General features: G+C 29.4%; 1 protein-coding gene across 1 annotated transcript; it reads right to left on the reverse strand.

Annotated features, from left to right (window-relative positions):
* Positions 1-3,951: 3,951 nt before the first annotated feature.
* Positions 3,952-4,973, reverse strand: LOC11413696 (probable calcium-binding protein CML25). The gene has a single exon (XM_003630890.4). The coding sequence runs from the start codon at positions 4,776-4,778 to the stop codon at positions 4,206-4,208; it is 573 nt and encodes a 190-aa protein (XP_003630938.2). The 5' UTR covers positions 4,779-4,973; the 3' UTR covers positions 3,952-4,205.
* Positions 4,974-15,110: the final 10,137 nt, after the last annotated feature.

Genomic DNA, 15,110 nt, shown 5'->3' on the forward strand with positions numbered 1-15,110 from the left:
CTACATTTGAAAGATTAAGCATATGAAACGATATGTTGAAGCCTTTGCTTTTGGCCTTCATCAGATTTTCAAAAGATGTACTGTATTTATTTCAAATGGAGAAGAGTCTTGTGCGTTCTATGTAATATGAAAATACCACTCAAGTTGGAGGGGAAATTTTATTGGACAGCTGGAAGACGGGCGATGTTGTATAGAACAGGGTGTTGGGCAGTGAAATCAGCGTAGCGGAGATGATAATGTTGTGCTGGTGATAAGAGTAGATTGGATAGGATTAGAAATGAAAATATTAGAGTGAGAGTTGGAGTAGCACCTAAAGTAGAAAAGATGGTGGAAAATAGGCTTGAGTGGTTTGAGCATGTAGAGTAAAGACCTATAGATTTTGTAGTAAAGAGAGTAGATCAAATAGAGGATAGTCAGATCCCTGGAGGCATATGAAGAAAACTATAAGAGAAACTATTAGGAAAGACTTAGAGATTATTGAATTGAACCAAAATATGATTTATGATAAAACATTAGAAAATTGCTTTTCTGACATTCATAACTTCACAATGACACAAGTAAATGACTAAATTACCTCCAACGGTAGTTAACTACCATTGATATATCCGGCAACAATTAACTACCGTTGGGCCCCAGCAGTAGCTAACTACCGCTGAATTCATTTCTCAATTTATGCCTATTCCTTATTTTCATAACTCACCATGAATAAGGAACTTGCAGAATCGTGAATTGCAAAATCGTGAATTAGGGAATAAGAAATTTGGAATTATATAAAGTTTGGGGTTGTTGATTACTGAGGATATATATAAATTAAGAATTTAGGAATCTGCACTTTCTTTTTTTTGACACAAGAAATTAGGAATCTGCACTTGTCTTCTTCATTTCTGCGGTTCCAATTTTTATTAAAAAATTGATGTTGTGAAACGTGAGAAGGAGTTATATAATTTACTAAAATACTCTTTTTTTTATATTCTAATTAATTTTAAATAGAAATACAATTTTGTAACTAGCTTAAAAAAGATCCTTAAAATAAGAAACAAAAAAGACAATGACATGTTTAAGGTACAAAACATGTAATAAAGACAAACTTTTAAGGAAATAATATTTGGAATGATGAAAGTGGGTGTAAATTAGTGAAGGTTGCTAATTTGCACCTTAATAATAAAGTATTTATATATATTAGTGAGTTAGAGTCTATTATGTTTTATTATATATTCTTTTATAATCTTTTTTAATGTTTAGCTATTGATATGCTATGAAATTTAGCCGTCTTTGTTGTTCATATTATCTCTTTCTCTATTTTGTATCTATTTTGCTAACATATATATTTTAAATCAAAGCAAATGAAATAGAAAAAACTAGGATTAAGAGGTGAACCTATTTACACCTAATGAGTTCTAAAGAAATGAAGCCCTTGGCTATCCTTTAACAAAAAAGGTTCAAGAAAACAACCAGATTCTTATTGAAGGCGTGAACCTTTACTACAAAAAGGTTCAATGAGAAGCAAAGGACTGCAGATTTTGTCCATTGGATGCCATAGCATCTGCAGCTGCATTGCCATCTAAAATCAATATGTTGAGTAAAGTGCTTGTAGTTCAACCATCTATTCCTTCCTTAGACACTACACTCTCAAAACATGTGGGAGCATCTAAAATCAATATGTTTAGAGGAAATAAATATGTAACTTTTATAAACAAAAGCATTTGAAGCATAGGCATAGATGGTAGTGACCTTAATGTGAATGACTGAATGCACAATATCTCTCTCACTTAGTACATTGTACATGTACATAAATGGTTGAGCTTTTGTGATTTCTACCACTTTAATGTGTTCATCTATGTTCTTTGTTTATTAAGCGTCGCTACGTGTTCATGTGTGTTCATGATTAGTTTCTGCGAGTGTAGTGCATCAAAATATGTATAGTAGGAAGTCTTTTTTTGACGCAATGTAGTAGGAAGAGTTTTTTTTTTTTTGAAGAAGAAGAAGAAATGTAGTATGAAGAGTTGAGTTATGTAATTTGCTAAGCGATGTAATTTAGGGCCTAATTTATCAGTAAATGAAATAATTTAACAGTAAATTAGATACGAGCTAATATTAAGACCAAATTGCTTGTAAAAAAAAATTAAGACCAAATTGATTGACCTAATTCAAAAAAAAGGTAGTTTTTATCTATTAGCAAATTTCACGGGATTAAATATACGACCCCTACAATTTTAACGGGCGAAACATGCATGATTAAATATACGATCATTACACTTTTAACTTCGGTGGTTTTGTTGGGTAATAAAGGAGGAACGATGGGAATGGTTGTTGCATTCCTCCCATTGTTATACTCTTTGTAGCGCCTATAATTACTTAATAGGTGGGGATATTCAACCAGATACTAGTTCGTCTTTGTGGTTAAAACTTGTGCCTTTAAAAATTATGATTTTTGTTTGACGTCTTCTTCATAATAGTTTACCTAATAAAGACAATTTGGTAAGGCGTTCTAGCTTTTGATCAAATACGCATAGGGATGTGTGGTATGAATGAAGACAAGGAGCATATGTTTGTAAGATGTGATTTCTATGGTAGACTTTGGTTGTTGATCACAAATTGGCTTGGGCTTGCAACAGTTTGTCAGGTTCAGTTCAATATCATTTAGCTTAGTTTAGAACGTTAGGGTTTTTATGCGCAAACATTAACATTGTCAAAATAATAAGTTTTCTTCCTTTTTAATGGTATAGAAAGAAAAGGAAAAAAATATCTAGTTAAATTTTCAACTTTTTTGTTAAAAATGTATATTGTTTTGCAATCGATTTTGACACCTATATTATTATCTATGAAAATTAAGGATCTCAATGGAGCGAAACAGAAACTACTTTTCTTCCCTCCGCAATCCAAAATGGTTCCCAGTGTTATCCAGTGTTTTGGGGTCCTCTCTCTTTGTCGTCATTACAAATCTTCATTGTCTTTATATTGATCTTATTTACGGATGCAAATTGACATCTTTAATGGAAAAAAAATACTTTAGCATGTATACATAATCTTATCTCTTTTCTTCTTTTTAGAGAACATAATCTTATCTTATATACGTAATTATTAATCAACATAATATACATTTTTTATATATAAATTATATTAAGTAGTTGCACCTTGTATAAGTAAAAATAAATAAATAATATAACGGTGGATTCTAGGGCGAGGGTCCAATTACGTCCCTCATCGGTGGACCACGAAAAAAATACCAATAAATTAAATAGATGGTTCAGATTTATTCAAATTAAAAGGAGAACATGTTTAACTTTTCACATTCAACATTATCCTCAAATGGCTTTCATTTATGTTATACTATAATTCTTCTATCAAAATGAGATACTATCTTTACTTCCAATGATCATGCACTCAAACCATAAAAATATGAGATCAAATTATGAATCCTAAACTAAAAAATTTGATGTTTAATGGTGAAATTTCAGAAATCTTTATTTTTCCTTTGATATAATTTTTTTTAAAGAAGAAACTACTTTTTCTTTTCGTTTCTTCAAAGTCATTGTTATGGAGTAAATTCAATTGATCAACCATTGGTGAATTGAGAAGAGCAATATAATTTGGACGGATCTTAATTTGATCCTTCTTTAATAATTATACATTCGTATTATTGTTATTATGTTAAAGGAAAAAATTCGGTTATCTGAAAAAATGGATATTCCATTAATAATAGTTTCAAGCTTGCAATAAATGGATGGCAAACAAAAGAAAAGATAGCGATGGAAACATCATTATTATAACTTTAAGATTGTGGGTGTATGATACAAATGTGTACTGTATACGGTTTTTTCATCTTTAGTAAAAGTAGTTTGGACGAAGGAGAAGATATGGATCATGGACTTGGTAAAATTCATCATTGGAGTACCATTTGAAAGAAAGCAGTTACACGGTAAGAGAGATGAGTAAGGTCTAGATAGAATATGGAATGTTTCAAATGGTCTATTTTTATTTTAATCAAATCTAAACAATTGAACAAATCACCGGTGAGGGACCTAACCCTAGAATCCACCAAAACTAACACAAAAAAAAAGAGAAAAATTCATATACAGAAAACTGAAAGGAAAAAAAAAAAAAAAAAGATAATATAATATGATGAAACTTTAGCATGATTTTCCATTCTACAGATAAAAAAGAATGATTTATGGTAACAAGAAACAAAGCATAAAAGAATTCCTTCATTCCGTAGGCATAGGTTCAGGTTTGACTCTATCCGTCGTATCATGACGAGAACCCATCATCATCATCATCCTAAACTCTTCAAAATCAATTGTTCCATCACCGTCGCTATCAACACCTCCGATCATTTTCCGGCACTCCGCCAACGAGCATTCTTCCCCAAGGCTTCTCATAACCGTATTAAGCTCTTCCGCCGTAATCGAACCATTCCCATCCATATCAAAAACAGCAAAAGCATCCTTCAAATTCTCCAAGATCTCGTCGGAATCAACGCCTTTGGTGTTGAGTTCGATGAATTCTTGTAAACTAATGCAACCGTCGCCGTCTCCGTCGACTTCACGGATCATGTTGTTGAGTTCTTGTTCTGATGTTTGTTGACCTAAGCTTCCCATAATGGAACCGAGTTCTGATGCAGAGATCTTGCCATCGCCGTTGACGTCGAATTTTTTGAAGACTTCTTCGAGTTCGCCGGCGAGACGGGTGCGTGAACGTACGGAGAGGGAGGTAGATCGGGAAGGAGGGTCTGAAGATGAAGATGGCTTGTTGAACATTGATTTCAAACCCATGGGCATGACTTGTTTTTTCTTCTTCTTCTTCTTCTTTGTGATGAATGAACGAATGAGAAATTGGAATTTGAAAGAAGAATAACTATTTGTTTAATCAAATGACGTATTGAGTTTGTACTAACTATTGTTTGTGTGTGATTTGGCTATATTTAGAGAGCCATTAATTTATTTTAGGCGTTGTTGCACCATGCCAATCGCTACTTCGTTAAAAATTAGTTAATCCACCCGCTCTTATTTTTCATATTTTCATCAAGTTTTTTTTTTTTTTTTTTTTTTTTATATTTTTAATATATAGGCCACATACGCATAGGTTGAAGATGACAATTGTTCAAAGATGATGATATGTACTTGCAAATACTTTGATAATTAAGTTAGTGTGCGGTTTTATGGTTTAAAAATTATGTACATGCATATTAGTCGTTGAGGAGGATTATGATATATAGGACAAAAATCCTGATTGAATAGTTGTATTGGATGATAGTTGTAAACATTTCATATATATATATATATATGATCTTCATGGTACAACTCTTATTTGATCCTCGGGCTTACTAGGATACACCTCTAGGGCACGTCAATTATATGGTTCATAGTGGATTGACATTTTAGAATGACTTGATCTTATGTTAGATTAGGCTTGAAACAAGTTCAAAAAACACTATAAACATCTATATCGCTAATGAATTGCTCGTACAACAAACACTCTAATTTTGCTTTTGGAGGGTTGAGTATTGTAGCTCTACTTATTTGAATAACAGATTTAACGAGTTGAAGAGTTAAAAATTCAAGTTATGGCAAGAAGAAAACTAAGATAACAATTTAGATACTCACATTTATGGTTAGAAAAATATGGACAATAGAGAATATAAGAGATGATCTACCCTATTAACTATATGTAATTTCGATCTATTTTATAAGTTGTCTAGTCGTCGTATATTTGATCAAAGTAGTCATTATAATCATCCAAATTATACCAGATATGTATGAATTTATAATTTATGTTAAAAAAATGCACATGAAAATCGTGGTTAACGAGTTCTGACACTTTGGTATGGACATTAATCATCTAAATTGTTGTAAAATTTTGCTGTTACATATTAAAATAACATAGCCCTTAGGTTAATGTTGATTAACTTTATGAACTTTGTCATAAGTTGTTGAGATTGATTGTTTTTATTTTAATTAACAACATGTAAATAATTAATTCATTTGAAGTATTTTACATGTTAGATTGTATATAACGTCATTTAATTAACAACATGTAAATAATTAATGGCAAAATTACACAATTAATCCCTTAACTTAATTTTAGGTAACACTTTCGTCCTTTATCTTTTTTTTGTAACGATTTAGTCCTTTATGTTATAAAATGACACTATTTTATCATTTTTGTATGAGATTTTTTCAATGAAATTTGATTTTCTAGGCTAGTATGATGAAGATTTGCGTTTGTCTATGAGTTTGATGAATTTTTTTTTTGGAATTTTTGATTATTTTTTTCATAAAAAGGATAACTAACTATGTTGTTATTTTATAACATAAAGGACTAAATCGTTACAAAAAAAAGATAAAGAACGAAAATGTTACCTAAAATTAAGTTAAGGAACTAATTATTGTGTAATTTTGCCATAATTAATTCATTTGTATTTTAATTAACTAAAGACTAATTGTTCGGAAGAATTGGATTTTTTGATAAAACGATTATTCATCAGATTTTTTCAAAGAATCAGATGGTTAACTTTTAACTGAAAAATTACAAATATTCTTTAATTAAAGCCAAGGTGACATACGGGTCACTGTACTAGAAAAATAAATTTTAGTTTTTTATTTTTATTAAAGCCAATGTTATTAAGTTGAAACATAGAAAAACCCATGTGAAGTCTAAACTCCGCTGTATTATAACTTATAAGTGCCTCTCAAAAATTAACAAATCTTTCAAACAAACAAAAAAAGTGCCTCTCAAAAACGATTGTGTTGGCATCCAGACTATATAGTTTAGGAACATGAATGAAACTCTCCGACACATGATGTTCCTTAGCACAATGTCCATGAGTAGAGGCAATCCAGTGACAACAAGATAGCAAGACTTCAATTATGATTAAAAAAAAAAAAAGATAGCAAGGCTTCTTATTCTTACAATATTTGACAACTCTTTATCAAAAAGAAAAGAAAAACAAAACATATCTACACTTTTATTATATTCAAAGAAAATATCAAAATTTGGTGTAGTTTATTTCTTCCAACCTTTTTATTTAGAGCACTGATATTTAAACAACTATTTAGTACAACCTTTTTGACAACCTTTCTTTTCTCTTTTTTGATTGGTCAAAAACAATAGAGAGAGAAAAAGTAAGAGAGAGAGTCAGAATATAATGTGAGTATGAGAGAGAAAGTTGTTTAAAGGTTGTCACAAAATGGTTGTACAAATATCATTTCTCTTTTATTTAAAATACTTTTTTTTTATAACTAGTTACAAACCCGTGTGAAGCACAGGTTAAATAACGTATTTTTTAAAAATTTAGCTCCGAAGGAGAAATCTTATAAATTACGAAAAATTATTGTCCTTTATAAATGTGAAAATCAAAGCTGCGTAAACCAAAATTTTGCAACACAGAGCCTAAAACACTACATAAAAAATAACATAACAACTATTGTAATCTCTTATTCCTTAAAGTTAACCCGAACGCAAAATTTTGCTCTAGATTTAACCTAACTTTTTTGCTTAATTTTACTGTATTAACCCTATTTAATTTAATCAAAATGTTAATGTTAATTGTTACGGAAATCAAACTAAACAAATCGCTCCTAATTTTTCTCCTTAATTTTACTAAGCAAATTATATTAACCCTAGATTTAATTTATTCAAAATGTCATCTCTTATTTATAAACGTTAACCCATGACGTAATATCAACCCTATATTTAACCTAATTTTTTCGTATGACTTTACTATATTAACCCTATATTTAATTTATGCAAAATGTCATATCTTATTTTTAAATGTTAACCCGTAACGCAATATTAAACCTAAATTTAACCTAATTTTTTCGTGTGACTTTACTATATTAACCCTAGATTTAATTTATGCAAAATGTCATCTCTTATTTTTAAATGCTAACCCGTGACGCAGTATTAACCCTAGATTTAATTTATGCAAAATATCATCTCTAATTTTAACCTAATTTTTCCCTCCACACTTTTACATTTAATGTTTATCTAAAGTAAAATAAAATTATGTTCCCAATTATATGCTGTTTTTTTGGAAAGGAATAACCGTTAACCCGTCTCGCTATACTTAACATAATCTCTTACTTATAAATGTTAACCCGTCTTACTATACTTAACCTATTGTATTTCTTAAAGTTAACCCGAACGCAAAATTTTGCCTTAGATTTAACCTAATTTCTTTGCTTAATTTTACTGTATTAACCCTATTTAATTAAACCTGTTTAATTTAATCAAAATGTTAACGTTAATTGTTAGGGATATCAAAATAAACAAATCGGTCCTAATTTTTCTCCTTAATTTTACTAAACAAATTATATTAACCCTATATTTAATTTATGTAAAATGGCATCTCATTTCTAAAGGTTAACCCGTGACGCAATATTAACCCTAGATTTAACCTAATTTTTTCGTGTGACTTTATTATATTAACCCTAGATTTAATTTATGCAAAATGTCATCTATTATGTCTAAATATTAACCCGTGACGCAATATTAACCCTATTTTTTTTGTGTGACTTTACTATATTAACCCTAGATTTAATTTATGCAAAATGTCGGCTCTAATTTTAACCTAATTTTTCCCTCCACACTTTTACATTTAATGTTTATCTAAGGTAAAATAATAACCTTAGATAATCACGGCATAAAAAAAATTCTTCGAAAGAAAAGATATTAAAACGACGGAACATTGTGATTCATCATAAAATATGTATGGGCTGATTTAGAGATCATATAATCAGTTTATGAGATTAGGAATTGACATAATATTTAGGATGAAAACAATTGGAACCAAAAAGGAACCAATGATGTGTGAATTATGATTACATATTATCCAAAATTATAAAAAAGAGTGTTGTTGTTGTAGAGTTACCAAAAAATGATTGATACCCATATTTACATAAGATGAAATCAAGTAAAGAAGTAGCATCGGTGAGTGAATATAATCTTGTCTAGGATTAGAGTTAAGGTGATCTGTTGAAAGTGCGGATCATGAACACCAAATCTTTATTTAGTAACGACTTGAACGTGCATATTTTTAGGTGGCTTCTATAGATCAAAAATTAGCTTATCACCTACCTCTAACATATGTTCTTGGCAAAAGTTGAACCATTGACCGCCTAGGTATTTTTCGTAACTTGCTCTCTTTGCCGTTATCAAGCGACACTTATACCTTTTTTGAGTTTATTTGTCGATGAGTGTGATTTTTTTCCTGTTCCTTTTAGAAATGTCATTGATATCTCATTTGGGAAGTGATAGGTACAAAATAAATTGCAGTGTTAATTAGATGTTATATATATAAGTACATTTCTAAAACATTTACCAAAGCATTATAAAGATTTGTTGTAGGAAAAGAACATGTTCTATTTTGTTCAAGAGATTAGGAAAACACCATTATAATTAACTTGATAGGTTTCATATCTTTGTGGTTGTTGTTGTAACTATAAGCAGTAGAATTTCACTGGTTTTCAATTGCTGTCTAAAGTAGATATTTTTTTATCCTAGTTTGTTAAGTGGCTTTCAAATATTTATATCGTTTTAAACATTTAAGACTAATTTTTGTTGAAGAAGTTAAACTAATTCATTCAAATTAAAGTCGAGGAAAATCAAATATGGGACATTAAGACTAGTTAAATATGACATTATAGATAAATTAATAAAGATTAGATATTAGCTAGTTAAGTTAATAAACTAATGTTATTTTAAGGTTTTATCATTGAAATGTTATTAAAAAAAGTCATTTCGAACATGCCACATGAACTTTTGTTAAAAAGAAGGAACTAAAATTGGTACTAAAATATTTAGAGGGACTAAAGTTTGAAAGAAATTTTTGGAGGATGAGCTTACCACCTTCTTCCATCACACGTTTTTTGCAGAAATTGAACCCCCGTTCACCCAAGTATTTTTCATATCTTTCTCTTTCGGCGGTAATGAAGCGACACTTATTTTTTCTCTGTGTCTGGTCATCAATGAAAGTGATTGTCTTACGCTTTCCTTTTAGAATTGTTCTTGACATCTCGTTTGGGAAATGCTATACAGGGAAATAACAACAATATTAGTCTAATGCATATCAACATGGATAAGACGTATGCGAATATAGTTACATATAATTTATAAAATAAAGGTAGCATAACTGATTTTAAGTTAAAGAACATGTATCATGACTTCTAATTTATCTTCTTTTTTTTTTCTTAAAAAGGCTAGATAAATGCATTCATGTGCATTATATGAACCCCGTTGACCAATTAACATTGTTGAAACAAATGGAAATTAAGCATCGCTCCCGCATGTGCATCTATAGCTAGCACCATTTGACATTGATGTCTTCGAACATTTGGTGCAACTCTCACAATATCATCCAAACTGGTTATGATTGAATTTAGTTGCTTTTCAAGCAGTGATGCAATATGTATCCTAACACAAATTATGCACATGAAATAAAGAATAATGCAATATGTATTTTTAATTTGAGCGTAAAAAAATTCAAAGCATGTTTGAGCATAAAAAAAGCTGACCTTGACTAAGTTTATAAATTCAACAATTGGTCTAACCTGTGACAAATTGGAAAAATCGATGTACGAAGTACATTCAGAAGAAGTCGAACTGTGACTTAAGTTCTGACTGATGCTTTGACTTTGAGCTTGAAAAGTATTAAGGTCACGACAACAATTCAATAAACATGGTCAAAAAACAATCAAATCAGATTGTGAAATAATAATTTACTCTAACACTATATTGTGAAATCATAATGCAAACTTACTAAGTCTTAAACTTCTCAACAACCGGATAATGTAGGTTGATGAGCAGCCTCGAACCTGACCAATTGTTACATATATTTGGGTTGTCATTAACTGCAAAATGGAAGCAAAGAACTCAAGGTAAATAGATGGTAAATGACAAAGCTACGAAATATTTTTTCCATAGTGTTACATCAACTATATCCTCACTACATAAGAAAAGACATTTTTTAGGTCATTATCAAACTTATACAAAATCCTATCATCTTATGCTGACAAATTAGAAAATAATACCTTTTATCTTTCAACACAATGTTCTTACATAGTTTCTTTTTAGTCCCAATTGGCATTGTCTTGACAGTCTCATGAAGAAGTCCGATGATTTCTTAAAAAAAAAATTACTATTATAAATGTTGGAATTTATATTATATGATATTATATTTGTTGGTGTCATGGAAACATATATGTTAGTTTTTTTGAATAATAAAAAGATATGCATAGTTTGTTACAATATAAAGGTGCAATATATATAGGGCATTTCAAATGAGAGAAGTGGTTATTATGAGAGATGAGAGGACTTAATAATAATCATTGGATCTAAGTTGCTGTTTCTGTTGTGAATTGCTTGTGCTGTTTCTGTTGCTGTTGAATATTGATCAAGTTGCAGGTGTTGGTCTAAGTTGTAAAGTTGTAAGTCGTCGTTCCAAAGTATTGGAGTCTTAAGCTGTTGATGTTGTCTAAGTTGTTGAAGATGATGATGTTCCAAATTATTGGACTAATATAAGAGATGATGATTGTGATGTTTAAGAGATTCGAGTCCATGCATTAGCATTCATTTGTTGGGGGCTCATGCCCTGGAGCTTTGTACTCACCACGATGGAGCATTAGCTCAAATTAACGATTGAGGCTTATGCCCTGGAAGTATATTAATACTCAAATAACGATGGGGGCTCATGCCCTTAATTGGTACCACATGCATATAAGAGGTCTAAGTTGCATAGTCGAGTTGGAGTCGCATTTGTCAAGTCAAAGTCGTTGTTGATGAATTATCATTCATGAGTTGTTAAGTTGTTAATGAATTATCATCTATGTGTTGTTGAGTTGTCTTCTACCCATGTGTTATTAAAGGAGTACCTATGAAGATTATACGATGTTCATGATGTTGTCAAGTTGCTTATGATGTTGTTATGTTGTTTATGATATTGATTATGATGTTTTTATGTTGTTTATGATATTGATTATAATGTTAATTATGATGTTGTTTGCGATGTTGTTATATGATTATTATCATTAAGTGATGATTATGTTATGTTGTTGTTATATTATTATAAGATGATGTTTATGTTGTGATGTATATAATTATTATTATTAAGTGATGATTATGTTGTATTGTATATGATTATTATTATGTTGTATTATATATGATTATTATCATTAAGTGATGATTATGTTATGTTGTTGTTATATTATTATAAGATGATGTTTATGTTGTGATGTATATAATTATTATTATTAAGTGATGATTATGTTGTATTGTATATGATTATTATTATGTTGTATTGTATATGATTATTATTATGAGATGATGATTATATTGTGTTGTTTAAGTTGTTAGTGATGATGATTACATGATGTTATCTATGAGTTGTTAAATGTACTTGATGATGATTATGTTAACTTGATAAGTTGTCTTTTATTCATGAATTGATAATGAGATGTTTGATGAATAATTATTATTTGATGATGTTACGTATAGTTGCTGAGTTGTCTTCTATTCATGAGTTGCTAATGAGATGCTTGGTTGAGAAATGTTATTACGAATTAATGATGTTGTTATGTTGTATATGAATTAAGATTAAGATTTTGTTATGTTGTATATGAACTATGATTATGATGTGATGATCTATGTTGGTTATATGATGATGTTTATAATGTGATGAATATGAAGTAAATGATAATTAGAAGTTGGTTGAGTTATTAAGAATTATTACATGAAGGATTATTATTACTAATAGAGGAAGTTATTTATGTTGTTAAATATAATTAATGAATTATATGTTTGATATTATTGTTTTGTGAAATCTCACCCCTTCTGCTTGGAAATGTTGCTCTTCGTATGAGTAACTTGCAGGTGATCGTTAGTAGGTTGCTGGTGTTGCTGTCGTGAGTGACTTATTCCTCACTGAGTCTTAGGATGCTCTGATACGTAACGGGATGAGAATTTTATTGTTGTCTTTCTATTCCTTACGTATTATCTTAAGAAGATTTACGATTTTAATTATTGAATAAATTCCGCTGCGAAGTATTAAAGATTTTGTTATTGAATTTTAAAGGATAAATAGTTATTTATTCAGTTTATGATTTTAAGAAAAGAATGTGACATTCCGTTTATGTGAATACTCTGATTATTTTTATGAAATTTTTATGTTGGGAAAACGGGGTGTTACAGAAACATATATGTTTAGTTTTTTTGAATAATAAAAAGATATGCATAGTTTGTTACGGTATAAAGTGCATTTCAAATGAGAGAAGTGGTTATTATGAGAGATGAGAGGACTTAATAATAACCATTGGATCTAAACTAATCATGTTACTTCATCAATAGCTATGCAGTCAATTAAAACAAAAAACACAGCTCTTCGTTTTCCCTTTGCACACGCTTCTCAATGCAACTTGTACAAAACCCTTTAGCTGGCGATGACGATGCTTACTGCTTTTGTTAGAAGATTTCTATGGCCACCTAAATCATACATACCCCAATTGAATGTTTTTTTCTTCCTATTTTTCATTTTCGTGACCCGTTTCTTATCAATTGATTAAATTTTTTAAAAAGGGTTAATTTAAGTTGGATTTGAACAATAGTAGAACTAAACTATAATTTCACTTTTAACCAAATTAGCTTGTGATTATTTGTTAGTCTTCTACGAAATTACTCTAACTAATTGGAATTTTTCTCCCAAAGCTATCATAATCTTTCTTTTCTTTGGCCAAATTTATTATGTTTTCTTTCTATTGAACCTAAATTGAGGGAGAGGAAAGAAAGGAACAGAAGAACGTTGAAGAGATCCTTTCCATAGAGAGAAACATCAAGGAAGAACAATACATAGAAGAGGTAAAAAGAGCAGTCACTTATGGCTTATGCAATTTACTCTTAACACTCATCTCATTTGATATGTCCTCTCTCTCAATTTTATATATATATATATATATATATATATATATATATATATATATATATATATATATATATATAAGTATAATTTTTTTAGGCATCTAGACCTTTTTTGAGGAAAAGACATCTACAATTTTACTTTTAATTAAAATCAAAATTTTATAAAAATAATCATACGCATTATGCAACAAAAAAAAAAATTATACGCAGTAGCGTAACAAAAAACCAGACACACATAAAGTATTACTCTAAACACTAATGTGTGCGTGTGTATCTGTGAGGTTGAAGAAAGAAAATAAAAATATTTGGTATCATTAAATGACAACGTGAATAAAAATATTTTTGAGGTTGTGATCATTAAACGATATTGAAATTAAATATATAAATGATAAAAAGATAATAAAATTCCTTTGAAAAAAAGGTAATAAAATTAAATGGGATCTCCTTAAAAAAAATAAATGGAAGAAAAAAACGTATTGAAATATAATATTAAAAATAAAAGAAAAGGTTCCCAACGTGAATTGAAGAGAGATACTTGTGAAATAAATTGTCGAGAAGTAGTTTTTTGAAGTAGCATTCAACAACTTTTGGCCAAAGCTCATTCCATTCAATTTTATGCTTTAAAAAAAGTACATTTTTTAATAAGTACTTAATTGATATTGTATTTGGCCTAACTTCTCTTTAAAAATGTAGAGAAGTTGAAAAAAAAAATCGGGTCAAACGGTATCTTATTCGCCCACAACGGCAGTGTAGAAGCAACTGAATTTGGAAGAAAAAATTTGAAAATAGTTAAAAATAAAAAATTGTAAAATAGTTAAAAGTTTTAAAAAAATATAAAAATAGTTAAAAAAAATGGTGAGGTACACTCAACCAAGCAACACTAAAAAAATTATATGCATTAGCGTAACAAAAAAACAGACAGACGGACATAAAATATTACTCTAAACGTTAATGTGTGTGTGTGTATTCCCGAGGTTGAAGAAAGGAAATAAAAATATTTGGAATCATTAAATGACAACGTGAATAAAAATATTTGTGAGGTTGTGATGATTAAATGATATTGAAATTAAATATATAAGTGATAAAAAGATAATAAAATTTCTTTGAAAAAAAGATAAAATTAAATGGAACCTCCTTAAAAAATTAAATGGAACGGTTGAAAAAAATAAAGTTAAATGGAAGAAAAAAACATATTGAAATATAAT

This window comes from Medicago truncatula, chromosome 8 (assembly GCF_003473485.1).
Source record: "Medicago truncatula cultivar Jemalong A17 chromosome 8, MtrunA17r5.0-ANR, whole genome shotgun sequence".
Lineage (NCBI taxonomy): Eukaryota > Viridiplantae > Streptophyta > Magnoliopsida > Fabales > Fabaceae > Medicago > Medicago truncatula.